The following is a 21,009-nucleotide window of genomic DNA, read 5'->3' as shown; positions in this document are numbered from 1 at the left end:
TGGTTATCCAAGCTGTACTTTGGGGGAATTAGTTTAGTGGTGGTCAACAATGGCAGGAGGAAGGGACAGACCAGAGGTAGGGAGGCCTGATGGGGGGGTTATCACATTGGTCCAGTTGAGGCAGTAGGAAGAGCAAGGAAGGGATGGGCATGGGAGACACTGCAGGAGTAGAACAAATGGTATTTGAAAGTGGGAAGCAAGGGAGAGAACATTCAACAATGACTAAGATTTTGAGCCTGGGTGATTGAGGAAACAGAAGTTAAGAGGAACATCTGAGTTGAGGGGGGAAGGATGAGGAAATCAGTTTGAGGCCATATTCAGATGGAGTTGTCTAGCAGGCAGTTAGAAATATACGATTGAGGAGTAGGTTAAGATTATAGATTTAATAGATTTAGATTTAATAGACTATAGATTTAATAGGTAATAGTAGATATAGATTTAATAGACAACAAACATTAGAGGAAAAGTTGAAGCTATTTAAATAGACTCACCAAATACAACACAAACTATATTAGACTTCTAACATAGATAAATAATTGAATATTTATGTCAAAAACTGCCCATAGTTTTTGTATACTGTACCATTTACCATTGTAAGATGCTACACTGGATCACACCAAAATACCTGAGAATATACAAGTAGCTGAGATGGGAAGTTTGCACACAGAAACTAATAAAACCACAATGATATATGGCATTTTACAAATTCATTCCTTGGAACAAATTTTCATCACTGACGTTTGGAAGTTGAAATACTAAACAAATCTATTCAATGTTTTTTGGAAGATTAGCCCTGAGCTAACTGTTGCCAATCCTCCTCTTTTCGCTAAGGAAGACTGGCCCCGAGCTAACATCCGTGCCCATCTTCCTCTACTTTATATGTAGGACACCTACCACAGCATGGCTTGCCAAGCGGTGCCATGTCTGCACCTGGGATCCGAACCGGCAAAGCCCCGGCCACCAAAGCAGAATGTGCGCAGTTAACCACTGCGCCACTGGGTCAGCTCCTCTATTCAAATTTTTGTATCCATTCAAACTAATTTCGCTTTTCCTCTGAAATCAACATTGTTTTCTTGATAACCATCAAGAATATGTATTAACTACCATTAAGAATAATGTATTTCATAAGAATACTAACCTCAACCTTGATCTCATATGAACATTGATAAACATCTTCTTACGTTTGCATGCTCTTACTTGTCACCATCTGTGACTTACAAACATACCTCCTCATCCTACTCTACCTTAAACTATATTGAGATGCTAATAAGAATTATTCACCAAAACATTCTCCAAGCATTACCTGTTTTTGGTTTCTCTGGAGGGCTGGATTTCATATTTTGGTCTTCAGATGAAAGGCTCACATTGCTACCATACAATGGATCATCCAGGAAAGAGGGCCTTTTCAGTCCCCCAATGCCAAGAGTCTTCAACATAAAATAGTCTTTGGTGTCACTAATAACCTTGTCCTTGGAAAATTGGAGGCATTTCATATTCTCTGCTTCAGTGACAAGAGCTTGTGACATGCAATGCCCAGTCAAGGCTTGGGTGAGATAGTACCCTCTAGATGTTTCACCTTCTCCATTCTCCGGCATATTTGCATCTTCCACGTCAGTGCTCTTGACCTTTGTTTCTAGCCCATTTAGTAACTCAGAAAGGACAGATCTGGAAAGCTGGGGCAACTCAGATGTTAAATCCTCAATGTCTTTCTTTTCTTTTTCTGAAGAAAGTCTAGTCATGGATTTTTGTTTGAATGCACATTCATCCAGAAGACACCTTAACTGTTCCTCAGAGAGAAGTGATGTTGAATCTAACTGATAAAACAAACCAAAAGTTTTTATAGTAAATTGATTGAGTAAACATTTATTTCTGGTAAGCTTCCAGTAATACAATATAAATGCAAGTGCCAGGAAAACCCTTAGACAAAACACCCAAATAGCAAAATCATTCATTTTAAAGTATCCAAAATTGTAGGGGAAAGGTACAGCATCCCTAGAGAATGAGTTCAGAAGAAATCACGCACACCAAAATCCAGGGAAATGTTCAACAACACTGATGGAAACGAATTACTGCATCAAATCAAATGCTAACACTCTCTCGACACATAGAAGTAATTTGGCCTGAAATGGACATATTAGAAAAGCACCTTCGACTTCACGAGTCTTAGATCATCAAGCAGGGAAGTAAGCAACCACCTCTCTGACAAAGAGCCAGGAATCCTGCCGTAATCTCCAGTAGGTGTTTGTTCTCACCACTCCTCAGTGTGGACCTCATCATCATCCAATTGCTTAACTGGAAAAAACATCTCGGGCAAACAGGGCAGACTACACTTGCCCCTGGGGATTCACCAGTCCTATGTCTGTCTACAACTTTCAGCGGACAATACTACTGAAGATAGAAAAGGAAGGGTGAAGGGGTGGTGCATCCTGAGATGTGTAGTTGCTTCAAAGCTACAGGTCTAGACAGAGGCCAGGGGCATTCCAATAGCAGTGCATTCTGGGAGGAGGATTTGGTCATACACATTTAATCTCTGCTTATAAACGTTATCAGGACTGAGTGTTTCAACCAAGATTTTAAGGACTTAAAAACATTTTTTTCTTCCAGTGATGTTCTCAGGAAATAAAATGAATCACACAAAAGTACAGACCCATGTTCTACAAGAATTCAACTAGAAAATGAAGGCAGTCCTTCTATGGTACTAGATACTTAAAAGACACTTTCAAATCTGCTTATATAAAACTGCTTATAATGAGTAGACAATTCTCTAGGATTTAGAAAAGGTCCACTGAGTGTCATCTTCACCAAACATCATTACCAAAGACTTATCATATGAAATTTCCAGACACTAAAAAAAGGATCCAACCATACTGGAGCAGGAGGATGAAGGATTATGGAAGGAGATATCTGGAGAAAAAAAAAGAATGGGAGGTGGAAGATTGATAGACTATCTGATATGTTTGACCACTTCCACAAATAATATTGATAGGGCAGATGCTTGGCACTGCTGATGATGTAGTTGGCTAGATACACAGAAAATTATGTAAAAGGAAAAATAAAGCATTTGTGAACTCTGGGAAAAACAAAAAGCTATATGGAAAGAAAGGAAAGGTAGCGTTTAGAAACATAACAAAATTAAGCAACAGAAAGATAACTATTAACTTTTGTACAAACAAAAAGATATACAGGAAAGGATATCATAGGACACTACTTGCTTTTGCTGTTAATAATGTTTACACAGTCATCATAACATAAATACTGACGTAACCAAAAATTGTGATTTAACTATTTTGGGGAAATGAGAGGAGAGAAAAGGGATGTTTGGAGTAACCAAGTTAAATCCTTTGCTACCATTACAGGAAGTCAATATATAATTGATATAATAATACACCATTGTATTTTTGATATAAAACTTTATATCATTGTAAATTGATATAAAAGGGATCAATTAAGAAAGCAAGTTATTAAGAAACAATATACAGTAGTCCCCCCTTATTCACAGTTTCACTTTCCATGATTTCCGTTACCCATGGTTAACTGCAGTCCAAAAATATTAAACGGAAAACCCCAGAAATAACAATTCATAGGTTTAAACTGCATGCTGTTCTGAGCAGAGTGATGAAATCTCACACCTTCCCACTCTGTCCAAGCAGGGACATGAATCATCCCCTTGTCCGGTGTATCCACAACTGTATACGCTACCTGCCCATTAGTCACTCAGTAGCTGTCTGGGTTATCAGATCAACTGTCATGGTATCTCGGTGCTTGTGTTCAAGTAACCCTTATTTTACTTAATAATGGCCCCAAAGCATAAGAGTAGTGATGCTGGCAATTTGAATATGCCAAAGAGAAGCTGTAAAGTGCTTCTTTAAGTGAAAAGGTGAACGTTCTTGACTTAATAAGGAAAGGAAAAAAATCACATGCTGAGGTTGCTAAGGTCTATAGTAATTTTTATTACAGTACACTGTTATAATTGTTCTATTTTATTATTAGTTATTGTTGTTAATCTCTTACTTCTGCCTTATTTTAAATTAAACTTTATCATAGGTATGTATGTATAGAAAAAAACATAGTATATATAGGGTTCAGTATTATCCTCAGTTTTAGGCATCTACTAGGGGTCTTGGAACATATTCCCCACGGAAAAGAGGGGACTAACGTAGAGGTAAACAGTAGGGAAAACCTCAAAAGGAATTTAAAGTGGTTGACTCTGGAGAGTAAAACTAAGGGGTGGGGAAGGATGGGGCAAGGAGTTGCTATTTTTGCTTAAAACATTTTAACACAACTTTTTCTTTAGCTATTTTATTACTATAATTAAAATTAACTTAAAATATAAAAATAAATGTATTCAAAATTTTTAATTAAAATTAATTTAAAAATAAAAACCTGAAATTGTAAAATGAAATTCCTAGCTCCTTATATCTTTGGGCATCAGAGCAGATCCAGGTTTCATAGAGCCTGAAATTTATATAATCTTGGAGCAGGGGGAGGGTACTTCTTTAATAAAAAGAAAAGAGGCCGGCCCTGTGGCAGAGTGGTTAAGTTCATGTGCTCTGCTTCCACGGCCCAGGGTTCACTGGTTTGGATCCTGGGCGTGAACATACAAACTGCTTATCAAGCCAGGCTGTGACAGCATCCCACAAAGAAGAACTAGAATGACTTCAAACTTACAACTAGGATATACAACTATGTACTGCGGCTTTGGAGAGAAAAAGAAGAAAGAAAAAAGAAAAAGAATACAAAGTTACAAATAGAAAATAGATACAAAAGCAAGTTTCTTTTTTTTTTTTAGAATGTTTAAAAGATCACAACAAATGACTGGAGCCTTGGAAAGTCAAGTGCATCTCTCATTCTCTCTTTAGGTCATTTACCAGAAATGCATATATAGAAATGTTTCCTGATCGCAGCCTAGCTTCCTCTCCCCACTTAAGGCAAATACAAGTGAGAGGCCCTGAAGCTTAAGCTTCCCTGGCTTCACACTAAATCTGGTTCTGTGCGCTCCAAGATAAACCATAACACATTTGTGTCTGTGTATACACAGAAATAAGCTCAAATACAATCACTCTGATCCTCTGGGGGAAGCAGCCTGATGGGAAAGAAAACACAGAAGACTAAAACTTGGGCCTCAGCCCAAGCTTTGCCACCTGGTGCATGTCACCTAAGGGGCCCATCTCCTTGAGCTGTGAAATGAGGAACTGAAGAAGATGATCTCTAAATTAACCTCTAACTCTAAAACTGCTTCTTATGAATAACCAATCTAAAAATAAAAATAAATATAAGGATAAGTTGTTCTATTGACATAAGAGTGTCACCTGGGTAGAATTTATGAAAACAAAACAATAACAAAAAGAGAACTTTAATTTCTTCACAATACCAATCCTAAACTCAAAAAATAACGAACAATACTCTGGTCTCAAAACATTATAAATCAAAGCAAAACAAATATATTAAGTGCTCAAACTAAATTAAATTAATTACAGTGTTCCTGGGTGGCAATATAGATCAGAACCTCCAACACCAGCCATCTTTCTCATCTTTTGATTCCCTGCAGAGCCTTCCCACAGTACAGGCTCAAGAAAATCACTCTTGTGGGAATCAAATGAATTAAGGTTGCTGAGTGTTTTGAAACAGCTAAGTACTCCATGAATGTAAATTTATTTACAAATGGTGAACTGGACTAAACTAGGCTCTATCACACCATCCTAATGACCCTTGATAGTTAAGGGACCATAGCCCATACCCTTCATCCAGATTGCTTTGAAACTCCTGAGCTAATGAGCTTCCTAACTGAACGACTCACTGTGCAAGCACAGTCAAGTAACCATCTGTTCAAGTATTCACCTCAAAGTATTCGTCTTTCATGCCAGTTCTAATTTTCCAGTATTTCATAAACAAGTTATTATTCATGCTATTCCTGTCCTTCATAAAATTCACCAGAGTGCATCTCAGTCTTCATTTTTCCAGACCAGAGCCAAACCTATTTTCTCTCCTTATATGAAAGCCCCTCTCTTCCGATCTTCATTTTAGTAGCCCCTTTATGGATCTGCTGTCTTGTTTTAGCCAAAACATACACATTTCATAGCCAAAGAGTAAATGTATTGGATTTTCTCATCAGGAAAAGAATATAGAACACCTGTGGTGTTAGTTCTCATGCATCTTGCTGGTCTTATTGGCACACCAGGTGATGTCTTAGAGGATAGTAATAACTAGCATTTATTAAGCACCTACTCTGGGCCAGACACTGATGTATGCATACTACATGTACTAATTTCTTTAATCTTCACAACAAACCTATGAGGTAAGTACTATTGTTACTCTTGTTTTATAGAAAAGAAACTGAGGCACCAAGAAAGCAAGTAACCTGTCTGTGGTCATACAGCGAGTAAGTGGTGGACCTGGGATTTGAATCCAGGTGCATGAGTCCAGAGCCTATGTGCCTAACTCCTAGGCTACACAGCCCTTCACAGTAAACGAGTTCTCCCTCTAACATTCTCTAAGCATCCTTTTCCCAAACTGACATTTATTTTTCTGTCCATTCTCTCAGATATAAAAACTCTTCCTGCACAGTATTTCACTTAGCTTTGTATTTTATTACCCAGAACAGTTTAGCGTCTAATGCAAACTCACACCATGCCCTCTCTTTCAGCTCATTTCAGGAAAAAAAACAAAAAACAAAAAAAAACACAACCCCAGTTCCATTCCCAGGGTACCCACTGTTTACACTTCTCCACCCAGATAAATACCAGTTTGGTGTAGGAGCTAAATCTGAGGAAGAGTGAAACCTGTAATTGCTGAACATGGATCACAGACTGTGGATTACCTCACCCTCATCCCTGCCTCCCCTCCTACACTATATACCCAGAGTTTCCGCAGCCATAAAAATCTCCAGTTATTTGGGCCCTGGATTTGTTGACAAGGCAATCAAGATTACGCCTCTGGCGCAGATAGGCAGAAAGTCCACCACTGCAAACTAGCAGAGGCAATCTTGTCCTTTGATGTAAACTTATATCTGTTGTTGGGTTGGGTTTTTTTCCCACAAATGCTGAGTTCCTAAAGACCCACCCTATAAAACCAATACAGTTATCACAAGTGAGAAAAGGGTGGAAAGCCAGAATGACCTAAATGATAAGCAACAAGAGCACAGATGTAAACAGTTTCAATGACATCAAGTTCTACTTCAAAACAAGCAACTAGAAAAGGCATTCCACCCTTTGCTTAATTACCAAGAGAGAAGTTTACAACTCTCTGTTGTAGCCACTGCTGGCAACACCTTGGGAGTGGTCTATTTCAGTCAAGGTTTTTTAGCCATAAGGAACAGAAAACCTTAAGAAAAAAGAGGCAGGCGATGAACTCCTTTAGCTTTTGCATCGCTGGAAAACTCTTTTATCTCAGGCAGAAGAAGTGAATGTCATAGGATGTAAGAAGTCATCTCATGGTTACCAACAAGCAGGAAATGAAGTATAGACAGGCCTTTTGGGGTCTGGAGCTGACAAGCCACCAGGAACCAAAGTCATGTACTTCATCATTCTCTTCCTGAGTCCCTGTGGCCTCTTACCTCACTGCTTGTCTGATGCATCCTCCTCTCTGCAAACCAGCTTTCTCTGCTTATTAATGGTTTCTGCTCTCTCACACCCTCAGCTTGCCTGTGTAGCATGAATTCTCTCTGGTCCTCATTCAACATGCTCTTAAGAGTCTGGCACCCACCAATGACTGACAGTGGTCTCTGTGTCCACTAGCTCAAATTTTCAAGCAAGATTGTATGGTTGGTCACTGACCAGATGATGAACTGACAATGTCAGTTTCAAGTGTTCACCACCAGTCCCATCACCTGTGGGAAGGCTCACAGGGTATAAACATGGCCATCCAATCCATGCGTTTGGCAGGGCTTTGGGTAAGGGAGATTTCCTAAAGAAGGCAGAATGAGCAGAGCAGGGACTCCAAAATAAATCTACCATATTGTTAAACTATAAATGCTATGAAGTAAACAACCATTAGAAGAGAACTGACACTTCAAATGAAGTGCTATAGCCAACTAAAGGAATAGCAATCAAGGTGTTCCCACACTTCACCAATCTCATTAATGTGAGTACTCATTGAATAGTTAATTGAGATATAAAAGTAGAATTACTTGCCAGAAAATATTCACTTGTGGATAGAAGGATACATTGGACTTCCAGTTGAACTACAGAGCAGCACTACAAAGACAATGTGTTCCCAATAGGCTCATATAGGCTCAATAGGTTCATATCACTTGCTGTGGCTCTTTGAGATTAAACAAGTCTAAAAATCACACTGGTAAAACGATGGGTGTTCATTTCAGTGTCTGCATCAGTGGTACTAAGGATTCATAGAAGGAATGGGCTTATTCATCCTTCCCCTCCTTGCTCCTTCCCTCCCTATTCCATTCTTGCACCTTCCTATCTTAACACTGAGGCTACCCCAATCATATAAAGGCAAGTCTGGCAGGTACAATGTCTTTGGAGGCCACACCAGAGACCAAGGGTCCTGGGGGCCAGACAAGATCCAGCCAGAGGAGAATCTGAACTCTTGTCAAAAGGGAGGCAAAGGTCATTGCCAGAGAAACCACATAAAATATTAGGATGAGGGTTGAGGCAAGGCGGTAAACAGGAAAGTGAGTCATCTCCCAGGTCAGAAGTCAGGAGGATCTGTGGATAGAAGAACAGGGAGTGTGAAATAGGTCAAGGCAAGTGGCTCTGAAGTGAATTGGTGAATGTTGTGCTGGTGTTGGAAGCTCACTTGTATATGGGACCTGGTGTGTCAAAGTAACCATGGAGAACAGGACACGACCCTTGCCCAGGTGACCAGTCTTCCCCTAACAGCTGGGCCAGGCAGGGCCTGCAAGGGTTTGCCTGGTGAAAGGCTGCTGTGCCCCTGAGCATTCTCTGATGGTTCTTCTCAGCCCAGGTGCCAGAGCTGCTCTTCATGGCATCAGGAATCCAGGCTTTATGTTTCTCTCTATGAGGATGAGAGGGGTGGGACGCCAGCAGGTTCCCAGTGCATAAGGGAAAGATGGCCATGGACAAGAGGAGCCAGAAGCAGGATATGTATGAGATTCTCAACTCCTCCAATTTTAAAAGGGACAAGGAATTTGACTTTAGTTAGTGAGAAAGTCAGAAGGGTGCGGATGTGCTCAGAGGAGAGCTAGACTGACTTTACTACTTTGATTTTCTAACAGGATGACTGGTGAAAAGGGGCTCTAGTTTTTCCATTTTGTCAGAAGATTTTCATTTGAGTAGTGCTAGCAGTTGCTGTTTTCTAGCAGTAGAGACAGTAAATCCACTTGGATCAGATTCCTCTTGTTCTGGGCAGGTGGTTGGAATGGCCCTTTTGTCACACATCTTTCACTTCCTTTCCAAAAACAAGGCTTGGGTTCCAGCCCTGTAGCTGGAGGAGCCTGGCACCCCTGTCCCACATACTCCCAGCAAAACAAAGCTTGGCCAGGATGTTGTTGGAAATGAGTCAAGCAAGTTTGTATACAGAGCACTTGTTCTAGTCACAGGGGGCTGGATCACCTACCTACTCACCGTTCCCGGGGGAAATAAATCCAATATGTCCCTTTTAGAGCAACTAACTCCCACTACCATGCAGGATTGTTGCTTTACTGGATAGCAACAGTTATGGAAATTATTTGCATGGTCTTGCCTACTCTCGGTTTGAAAAGTCTATTTTTCACTATGTAGAGAGAATTTGGGTCAAGGGAGGCCATGATGGGGTCAGAAGTCAAGGAGGCCATTAGCTATTTAAATGCCTTAACCTTGGCCAGAGTCCAGATCAAGCCTCACCATTTTATAGGAGGTCAGCTGGGAGATAAGACAAGTTAGAGAAATTCAGTATAATCAAACCTAAAGAAACTCTTGCATGCCCACAGGGCAGCCTCTCTAGAACTTTAAATATTTCTCTTGACATCATCTAAACCTCCCAGTTGAAGAGAAGGTGACCTTAGAACTCTGTTTCCCTTATTATCAACATGTGTTGTCTGGGCTAGCCTGGAGGTGGTGGTGCTATGGTCATTATACAATCATACCCAACAGGGGCTCATTTAAGGCCAGGTCAGGGGAGTATATGCAACAAGTGTTAAGAAAGATCAATGATCACCACTCACACCCAGTCCAGGAGGACAGGGAGAAGGCCATCTACTGGTGCTGAAACAAGGTGGAGATACGGTATGGCCTAGAAGGTAGTACCTGGCCTCACACAGCCTGTCAATGGGTGGGACAAGACCTCCAGGATCTGACCATGAATACTACTGCTTTCCAGAGACACGGGCCCTTGATATGTGTTCAATGCCACATTCATCAGCTGATCCGAGGACAGCTCTTCTGCCTCTCCTGAGAAGTAGCTCACTATTGTAGCACTATCAAGGCACACCCTCTCCACCTCAGTCCAGCCAGAGAGAACACTCAGATGGACCCTACCCACACAAGAGAGATCCCTCAGAGAGATGCTTAGCTCTGGGAACTGGAAAGGGAAACCGAATATTTCCTTGAATGAATGAGAAGTTTCCTAGCAGCATAAGCAAGCCCAGAGGTCAAGCTGCACTGACATCAAAATGCTTCGACATGACCAGATTCAGTTTATCCATCACCAACATCTGTGCACTGCCTGCTGCCAGGCTGGGCAGATCTAACATGGCTTGCGCTGCCCCCACAGCTGTGGATCCGTGTGTCACTATTGATGCCACTGCCATGGCCCTTCATGTCACCCACAGGCACATCAGGCCCCTCTTGCCTCCCATCCAGGACTTCTCTATTGCTGCTGAGGTGTGAGTTGCTAATGAGGTGTGAGTGATCTGCTGGCCATTTCTAGGCCTGCACAAACTAGAAGTATAAGTCTGCCCTTAGGGCAGACTGTGACCAACACGGGAGAGGAACCAGTGAATAAAATCCATTCCCTTCCTCGCTCTGCAAAGACTGCCCTGAAAGGTAGTCACCCGTGCGGATTCTCTCTGAAGATGTCCCGCAAGATCGAACAATCAGCTATACTTGCTAGCAAGCAGCACCGATCAATAATACCTCTCTCATATTGATTCGCCCTCCTTCTTTGTCTCACCTCCTTTTTTCCCCACTTCTGCTTCTCTGGTTTTGCTTTTGCCAATTAGGTGGTAGCATATAAGCTTTTGCCTCAGGCTCTGCTGTTCCAGACTAAGACAGTCACAATAAACAACAGCTCCCAAGTCCTGGCAGGGCTCTGGACGTGTCAGCAGGAGCTGTACAGGGTGGGCCTGGGGCGCAGGGCCAGTAGCTCCACCCCAGCCTCTGCAAACTGGTCAAAGGCTCACAGGGTGGTACATGCTGGGTGCAAGGACTACAGTGGGTGCTATGGCCAGCACTGTCAAGGCCATAGGAGGCAAAGATGATTCAGGATCCTTAGGGTTCAGTAGCTTACTAGATGGTTCCTACTGGCCCTGCTGGACAAGAGCAGCAGAGCATTGCCAAAGGGGCAGGGTCAAAGGAGAAAATCCCTTGGTGTCGGGGAGGACATGTGCCCAGGGCAGGCAGAGGCAGCATAGCTGGAGGGAGAATATGAATTGGAGCCAAGGGAGAAGGCCAAAGTCATAACTTAGGTTTGAGTGTCAAGTAAACAGAAAAAGAATGACAAACACGAGGTTTAAAAGAGGTCATGGTACTGTGTTCAGTAGTAAGGCCCTTCCACTGCAAAGACAGGGGAGGCCTGTCTTCATTCTGGGTGGGCCGAGTACAAGACCAGGCCTGAGGACTACAGGGAGTGCAGCAGGGGCAGACCCTCGCACATCAGCAGCCACTGAGGGATCAGAATGAGGGGCTAGGTGAGCCATGCAAATATGTGACACCCCTCCACATCTTAGATGTGTCTCCAGCATCATTTCTCCATGTTCTCCCACAGCCATGGATATTCCATTGGGCAAAGGTCTCCAAGTTAAGTGTTCCTTAGGCTGCATGCTATCTTTTTGAAAAACAGAAGCCCTCAGATGGAGAGGAAATACCCTTCCCAACAGCACAGAGTAGTGGAGGGAGGCTGATGTTTCTGAGTGTTAATCTCAGCGCTCTCACTCCCCAGCTATTTCGTGTTGGGCCAATTACTTAACCTCTCAAAGCCTCAAATTTCGAAACTGTAAAAGAGAAACACTAACAACTAACAATTTGCAATGAGTATGAGACACGTGTGTGAAGCTGCCAGCACCGGGCCTGATACAGAGTAGGCAGGATTCAGTCAATGACAGCACATCAACAGGACCACTAAGCTTCAATTTGAGAAGCTGATAGCAGTAGTGGCTAGATGAGCCTCTTAGAGAGTTGCAGTCTCAAGTCTGCACATTCGGAGTTCAGTTGGCCCCCACCCTTGAGGGTCTCTCTGGGGTACCAGGAATAGAGCTTTGAGATCATCTCACAGCTAACGATTTGAAAGGAGTAACTTATCACGTGTACTCTAGTGGATTAGTGTGGGGGCTACAGAGGCCATTAGATGCTGGGAGAGGGCACACAAGAGGGAAAGCTGGAACGTCAATCTCTGTCACCCCCGCAGGAAGGTTACGCTTCAGGGCAGACACTACTAAGTCCTCAGTACCAGAAAGTACTCAGAAAAGGGCTGGTTTCAAGATACTTTTATCTTTGCTCAAAATAATCAGTGTCAGGGCTGAAGATGAGGCTTGTGAAGCCCAGGGATGCTTCATGTGCACGCACACAGGGATGCACAGGACGCTTCTCCCTCTCACCAGTCCCCTCTCCTTCTTCTGCTCCCTTCCCCGTGGCATCCAAAGACCTCACGCCGGCTCCTCAGCCCTCTCCACCTGAGCACACCCTCCTCAAAAAGTGTATTCAATTCCAAACTTTTCAAAAGGTCCCACTGCCCTCACATCAAAACTTACCTATCCTGAGCGTGTTCCCTCATTACTCTCCCAAAGTCCAAGTAATCCAGGTCAACATATCACCCCCTCAAGGGACAAGCTCCCATTTCACAGGGGCCTCTTCGAATCAGAATGACTTAATCTAAAGAGGTGATTCTAAGAATGGGAATGCAGGCCCAACAGCTGGGTGGGAGAGAGAGATTTGGGAGACAGCATTTCTAGCCCCCTCAGAGCAGGCCAGGGGTAGGCCTCGTCTAGTTCTGCAAACGATCAGCCCTGTCAAATCTCATCAGATCTGATTTTCCTCTTGGGTGTAAATCCAGGGCCAGGGAGTTAACTCTACATTGAACTTGTTCATCAAGGAGAGCTTTTTCTGGTCACAAAGGGGCGACCTATAGCTTTCCCAGGGTTGAGCAAGTGCTCCTGAAGCTTTACCCTGTCTAGACATGTATCTGAAACATCTAATTACCCCTGTACATTCTGTACACCACACAAAGCCCGACGTCATTACATAAACATGAAGCTCCCTATTAATATTGCTGCTCAGTGAACTGTCCTTTTACATTTGCCAATCTGAAAGTGAAATCATGCTACCACTGAGAATAAGGATAATATACTGTGAAAAGTAACTTCCAAGTTTTGCTATGACCCAAACTGCGGGAGTTACATTCTTTAGAAATCAAACAAAAATGCCAGTTAGTGAACTGGATCCAAATTCAAAAGGATCTAAATAACTTGATGCATATTCTCTCTTAAATGATGCATTTAATTTTCCCTTTCACACAGAGCAAGAGGCTATACAAGAGGGATAACTCTTTCCACCTCCCTCCCTTGTCACTGGGTCCTATATTAACCAGGTGTCCAGACCAGCCCTGGTCATTAATCAGTGGCACTGGGATTGGGGCATGGAGTGGACAGGGTTTATAGTCCTCAACTATCCACTGTGTGCCAGGAATGGTGACATACATTATTCCATTTCCTTCTCCCAACTACCCAATGAGGGGAACTGGGAAATCATTCTCCTCTTTGAACAGAGGAGGAAACTAAGACTCAGAGAAATTAAATACCTGATCCAAGGCCCAGAACTAATTAAAAATGAAGCCAGAATATAAAGCCAGGGCTTCTCATACTACTAATTGTCTTCACACAAATGCTTAGAAGAGTTGATTAAGCTCCATTTTCCAGAGGGAGCACTCTGGCAGCAGCATGGTACCATGACATGCCCCCTACATGCTCTATTTTATGTCTGAAAATGTTATATGGCAGAGCAGCATAATAGTCAGAGCCCCTTTCACTCCACCTGAGGCAGAAGTGTGAACCAGAGGCCCTTTCCAGTGGGTGACAGCTGCCCTTTGCATCCTCCACACCTGGAGTGCCATGTAACATCAGCACAGCACCCTCTGTGTCTGCCTTCTCTGACAGATGTTAATTTTCTCAAGGCTGGGACCGGGTCCTCCTCATCTCTGTATCCCCATGCCTAGCACAGAGCCTTGGCAAAAGAAGGACATGAGGCAAAGGTTTGTTGGCTACATGAGTGCTCCTTTGGGTGCTCCTCCACCTTCTGCAGCAGCTCCATACTCCTGTAAACTAGATTCAGTGGTTTTAGCCTGTCTTCTTACTATCTAGTGGTCCCAAGATATGGTCCAGCCTAGGCCCAGCCCCTCCTCTCTTCCCTGTGTCCTCTTCTCTCTGGACCCTGCTGTCCCCACATGCCTTTGGAAGATAATGGTTTAACTGATTAAGGAACCTTCACTCATGATTTGGGCAGACCAGATAACAACACTTTAACCCCTGAAGAGTTCTCTAACATTTCAGATTCCAATACGTATAGACAGACAGACAAATTCGTTGAAGGGAGGGGGTACTGATGATAGTCTCCATATAACCCTTCACAAACAATGATCACTCTACCTGTGGGCAAAGATGATGCTAACAAGGATTGACCCGCAGCCCCACCAACTTCATGCCCACTGACCAAGGAAAAATGCTTCAGATTCAAAAAATGCCCAAGTGCAATAAAAAGTCTTCCTTCAGAACTTTCACTGTGATATTCACTGCAAGTCTGACGCAAGGCTTAATTTGGCCTGCAGCGAAAATAGAACTGAATAATGATCACAGTCTTTGATTGTGGTTAGGTTTAATTATGGAAATCTGCTCATGAACTTATATAGAAAGCCTCACAAGCACAGCAGAAAATCATTTCTTTTCATAAGTATTTATAGGGAAAGGGCCTTCTGAAAAGGTGCTTTATTAGTAAATAAATACTTCAAATAAACAAACCAAAATAGGGTTCCCACCTTTCATGTGAGTATTTTCTAATCATGTCATGCTAATGTTCTGTCTTTTGCTCTCCAGTAATGGACAAGGATGAGCTCCAGCCTCTGCACCAGGTGGGGTACCGAGTCACTTATCTAAAATGGAATACGGATGGTATCAAGACTGACAAGGACAACTGATGTTCAATGTGCTGGTGTTGGAAACATCACCTAAAGGAATATGTTCAAATATTTTAGCTGAAGAAATTTTCAAAAAGCAGTAAGCTTTAAATCTTTGTACTTGCTGATTTTATAATAGAAAATATTGTCTCTGGTAGTGAGGCAAAACAACAAACAGCCTTTATTTCCTTTTAATCAAATTTCAAATTAATGTTTTAATTTCAGGTATGCAGGGTAAAAACAAAATTTCCCCTAAATCAGTTAATAACAATTAATTTAAGGATAATAGGCTGAAATACAAAATGCATAAAAATGCACATCTCAATCCACACAAAGAAGAGAATTCAGATAAGTGCTTCTATTTGCTGGATGTAAATTCCCTTACTATAATTACCATTTTTTAGTGTCCAAAATCTCCTCTACGTAGTCTATCCTTGTAAAATGCCAACATAATTGATTGACTTAATCTAGTTTTTAAAAATTACTAAAATGCATTATTTAACTGAATTCACTAGTTAATTAAGCAAGTTGACTTTTTCAAGACTAACTTGTTAAAATTAATTTTGCATTTATAAATAACCATGAGTCTATCAATCAATAGTATAATTACTGTGATATAAGTAACATATTAAAACCAACGATATATAATTGTGAAGCCAGTAGAGATAAAACTCCTTAGACGTAGTTAATTACTTTAATAAATACATGAAGTTGCAGATTCATTAGAGATTTTAACATTCTATTTTAAAACTGAAACCATTGCATATTATCATTCTAATTTATTTCAATATACATTTCAGATTTAAGGGCTAGATATTAAAATGTTAGATTCTGGTTACATCATCTTCATGTAAGGCTGAAACACTAGAGTTTGTTACCCCACATACTATACAAAAGGTGAAAAAACTGTAACAACAAAATAAACCATTGCCATTCCTAAAAGATATAACCAGAGACCCTCATGAGCCCCAAATGTGCAAATACAGAAATACATGTATGGGCTCTTGACTTGCCCCTCAGTTCTTCCACAAGCTCCATCACTCCATCTACCAGCATCTGAATCACACGCCCTGCCATCCCTCATGTCACTAGATGAACTCTGCATGCTCCTCTCTGTGGCCAACCCCTCCACCTGTACACTAGAGATGATCCCTTCTTACCTACTCAAGGTCATTGCTTTGGCAATTCTCCTCACTCTCTTCTGTATCACCACATTCCCCCCTCTACTGAATTATTCCCATGACTATACAAAAAGGTTGTTCTTCTCCCATTTTAAGAAAAAGCCCTGGGGCCAGCTCCATGGCCCAGTGGTTAAGTTTGCGCGCTCCGCTGCGGCGGCCCAGGGTTCGGATCCTGGGCACGGACATGGCACTGCTCATCAGGCCACGTTGAGGCGGTGTCCCACATCCCACAACTAGAAGGACGTGCAACTAAGATATACAACCGTGTATGGGGGGGCGTTGGAGAGATAAAGCAGGAAAAAAAAAAAAAGATTGGCAACAGTTGTTAGCCCAGGTGCCAATCTTTGGGAAAAAAAAAAAAAAATCAGTTATTTAAAAAAAAGAAAAGAAAAAGCCCTCCTTTGACCCCATTCCTCTCTTCACCTACCACTCAACTTCTCCTATTTCTTTACAATAAAATTGCTTGAAGTGGTTTTACCATCATCAAATCCCCCTCCTTCTATTGTCTCTTAAACCCACTCCAACCAGGATTTAGTCCACCACTCCACTGAAACTGCTCTTGTCCGTAGTACCAATGTCCTCCATATTTCTCAAGCAGCAGTTAATTCTCAGGCCCCGTCTTACCAGACCTCTCAGCAGTGTATGACATAGCTGACGACTCTTCACTTGGCTTCCAGATCACTGATCTCTCCTGACTTTCCACCTTCTTCAGTGGGTGATCCTTCTCCGTCTCTCTGGCCAGTTTTTCCTCATTCCCCCAACCTCTTTACCTTGGGGAATGCCCCAGGGCTCAGTCCTTGGGTCAATTCTCCTTATTCTCACTACCTTGGTGATCTCATGCAGTGACACAGTGCCGACTCCCAAATTTATATCTCCTGATGGGACCAATACTCTAACTTTAAACTCATATATCCCACTTCCTATTTAATATTTCCACTTAGACATGTAATAGGCACCTGAAATTTAACAAGTCCAAAACCAAATTCCTGATCTCATCTTTAACCCTGCTCCTCCCATAGTCTTCATCTCAGTTAGTAGCAACTCCAGCTTTCCAGTTGCTCAGGTGAGAAAACTTGGAGACATTCCTGGTCCCATTCTTTCTCTTACACCACATATATATCTGGAATCTTTTTCGTTCTACCTCAAAATATATCAAGAATCTAACTCCTTCTCACTTCCTCCACGTTACCACCCTAATCCAGCATCATTTCCCACCAGATTGCCACATGGCCTCCAAACTGTTCTTTATGCTTCCCTTTGCTGCCCGACTGAGTATTCTCAACCCAGAGTGACCCTATTAAAAATGTAAGTAATCACTGGGTGCTTGTCTGCTTATCCTCCTCCAATGGTCCTCGCTCCCGTGGAGTAAAAGTCAAACTCCCCAGGAGTTTGCTTCCTGTATCTCCTCTCAGTCCTTATCTCCTACTTCTCTCTTCTCTCACTCCCTCCAGCCACCCACGGCCTTGCTGTTCCTTGAACATGACTGGCATACTCCTGTCTTAGGGCCTTTGCCTTAACTGAATGCTTGTCCTAACTGAAATGCTTTTCATTCAGATTTCTTCACAACGTGTTCCCTCATCTCTTTCAAGCATTTGTTCAAATGTCATCTTCTCACTGACCACCCCGTGTAAAACGACAACAGCTTCCACCTGTACTGCACTCCCTGTGTCCTTTCCCTGCTTTATTTTGCTCCATACGTAGCACTTAGCCCTTTTTACAAACTCTATAATTTACTTATTTGTTTACCACCTACCTCCTCCCACTAGAATGTAGGCTCCACGGGAGAAGGGATTTTGACTGATCATTTCACTAATCTATCCTCAGAGACTAGAAAAGTATTTTGACCTAGTAGGAACTTAACAAATAGTTGGTTAATGGATGAAATACTTTTTCTTGGAGAGGTACGTGTTGCATATGTATGTGCTCATATCATGATTTAAGCATCCTTTTTTATTCTCTGGTAAAATTTTATCTCCCACTTGATGAGTAATATTTGCACTATTTGGAATCCTTGCTCAAGTAATTTCCTAAGTCACTTTTTCTTCTGTGTCATAGTAATATCACAAACCAATGTTTCTTTTGGAGAGTCTAGTTTTTTTAATTTTTTTAATTTAAAAAATGGTCTCTGAAGGAATTTCACGTAGCAACATCTGCATAGAGCATAGTACAGGTTTCATAAACCAGCCCTATTTCCAAATGCAACCTTCTACTTTAATTTATCCAAAAATTCCATCTTTTGACCAAGAACCATAACTCTCTGAAACTACTCTTCCCTTTATTCACTTTCATCACCACACTAGCATATACCCTTTCACGACTATTTCTCACAACATAAAGTATCCATAACACGGTGAGCATTATTGCGTCAGCAGTGAGGGACAGAGAATGGAGCTTCACTGTTGTGTGGATGCCAGGATACTGTCTAGATCATCTCCTTCCTGCTAGTACACGTGGATCTTACACTGAGACCTCAGTGGGACCTGCTCTATCCTACTCTCTAGATGCTATTAGTATGCCACAATATACTGGACTAGCATGGTGTCTTGTGAGACGATCAACAACCTTGTAGACAAAATAGTGACATAGAGCCAGAAAGAAGATATAATAACCCTAAGGCAAGGCAGTGAAGTTATTCTGCTGCTCCTACCAGATAAAAGCAAACTGTTTATTCCCTGCCTATTTGCCTAGAGGAAAAAAGCATTTGCCAGATTAAAAAAATACAGAGCAAATATCAAGGCATGTGTTGAGTTTCTCCAGCACAGAGACTGTATCTTGAACAGAGCAAGTGTCCACTAATCTCAGTAAGGTCTTAATATTTCCTTTTCTCCAGTTACTCTAAAAAATATACTCAAGTCTCTTTCACAGGCCCTGTCTGGCAAGTTCTGGACCTTGCTTGCTAGCTGAGCTAACTGACCAACATCACACCACCAGAGACAGGATGCCACTCTGCCGAGGCTGTATTAGGAAACTGACATTTCCATCCCTGCTGCTGACGTGAATGGATTCTACACTCTTCCTGCTCCATCCGTTAGTTCAGAGTGAGTGTGCCTGTTGGGATAGGTCTTACATATGTCCTGTGGCAAAGGCCACTGGGAAACTGAATAGTGGGACTTCCCAGAGTCTACGGTGAGAGGCAAGATCTGAATCCTGCTAAGATTCACAAAGTGGGGAACTTCCCAACAAGGGAAAGGAATCATATGCTAGGCAACCAGTGGGGAAAAAAAAAATGACAAATATCCCCTACAGGTATCTTCTTTATATTATTGGGAAGTGTCATTACAGCAAAAGAAGATAGATTTTTATGTGAACCAAAGTTAGAAATTTTCCATGCTAAAGGGAAAATAGAGTGTTGCAGAAGTTTCATTTATTTGGGGAAGTTTGGCATCTACGGTGGAGAGGAATGTCTTATAATGAAGAAAAAGAAAGCTGGTACAGAATCAAAGTTCCCTTGAATTTAACCACGCAAATCAGAGAATCTGGAAATAATACTCTTGATCCCTCCACCTTTCTTCAATTCTCACTAAAGCTGATTCATAAAAAGTATTTAAAATATTTGCTAATATTTTCTCAAGAATGTTATAAAATTCCACAAGGCCCTACAGGAGAACATTTGCTACCAATTTGAATGTATATGAGCATCAAAGAAGAGAAAAATTCCTATAATAACTTGATTCCAAACTTCCCTGTGTGTTTAAAGCACGTTATAGCAGAGTATGTTAAAGCAATCTGCCCTCCAAAAAGTACAACTAAGAAAGGAAACAATGGAACACAACAGAGAGGGAATGGAGAACCAGAAATCTAAGTGGAGGGAGAGAGGAGAAAATATGCAACTTGGCAAGGGATTTAGTGAGTACTCCATGATTTTAGATATTTTGCCACTGGCAAGAAGCAGGGCATTTTTTTCCTCCGTATTAAGAAAACAGAAGATACGGAAACTACAGAAATACACAGTGCTCTCTCATCTTGAGCAGAGATGTATTCTTCCCTCTTGCTATAAATCACCTGAGTATTATATAAGTACCTTAATTTAATTGTTTGTTAGCATTTGAATAGTTACACCCAGTTCACTATGTGTGTTTTGATTATAGACATCTAAATTATAATTTGATTATAGACATCTAAAAGGCAAAATAGTTCATAAAAATGCGGTTCGATGGATCATAAAATGGAGCAAAAGAGAGAGAAGAGGAAAAGGAGATAGCAAGAAGGAGACAAAGACGGAAGTGAAGTGACTAGACTATTTCACAATTTCCTGTGCATGTGTGTGTATGTAGTTCAGACTGGCAAATTTGTTCCATTTCAATAGAAACCTTAAACTTCACAGTTCTGTTGGGGTTTTTTATTTCTAAGTATAAAAGCTAATGCCAGTTATTCACAACAGTCAAGACATGAAAACAAGCTAAGTGTCCAGCGATGGATGCATGAATAAAGGAGACATCGTATATATATGAAATATTATTCAGCGATGAGAAAGAAGGAAATCTTGCCATTTGTGACAACATGAATGGAACTTGAGGGCATTATGCTGAGTGAAAAAAGTCAGACACAAAAA

At 41.7% G+C, this 21,009-nt stretch overlaps 1 protein-coding gene across 3 annotated transcripts in view; it reads right to left on the bottom strand.

The window, feature by feature from the left end:
- Positions 1-21,009, bottom strand: part of FSIP1 (fibrous sheath interacting protein 1) — a 170,126-nt gene that overhangs the window by 9,154 nt on the left and 139,963 nt on the right. For all 3 annotated transcript variants that reach the window (XM_014847335.3, XM_044765178.2, XM_070503614.1), the window contains exon 11: positions 1,304-1,814. In XM_014847335.3, the coding sequence (XP_014702821.2) occupies positions 1,304-1,814 (511 nt within the window). The remainder of the gene's footprint in view (positions 1-1,303; positions 1,815-21,009) is intronic.

The sequence above is a fragment of the Equus asinus genome, chromosome 2 (assembly GCF_041296235.1).
Source record: "Equus asinus isolate D_3611 breed Donkey chromosome 2, EquAss-T2T_v2, whole genome shotgun sequence".
In the NCBI taxonomy this organism is placed as follows: Eukaryota; Metazoa; Chordata; class Mammalia; order Perissodactyla; family Equidae; genus Equus; species Equus asinus.
The sequence above is the reverse complement of the archived record's forward strand: the minus strand, read 5'-3'. Positions and strand labels throughout refer to the sequence as shown.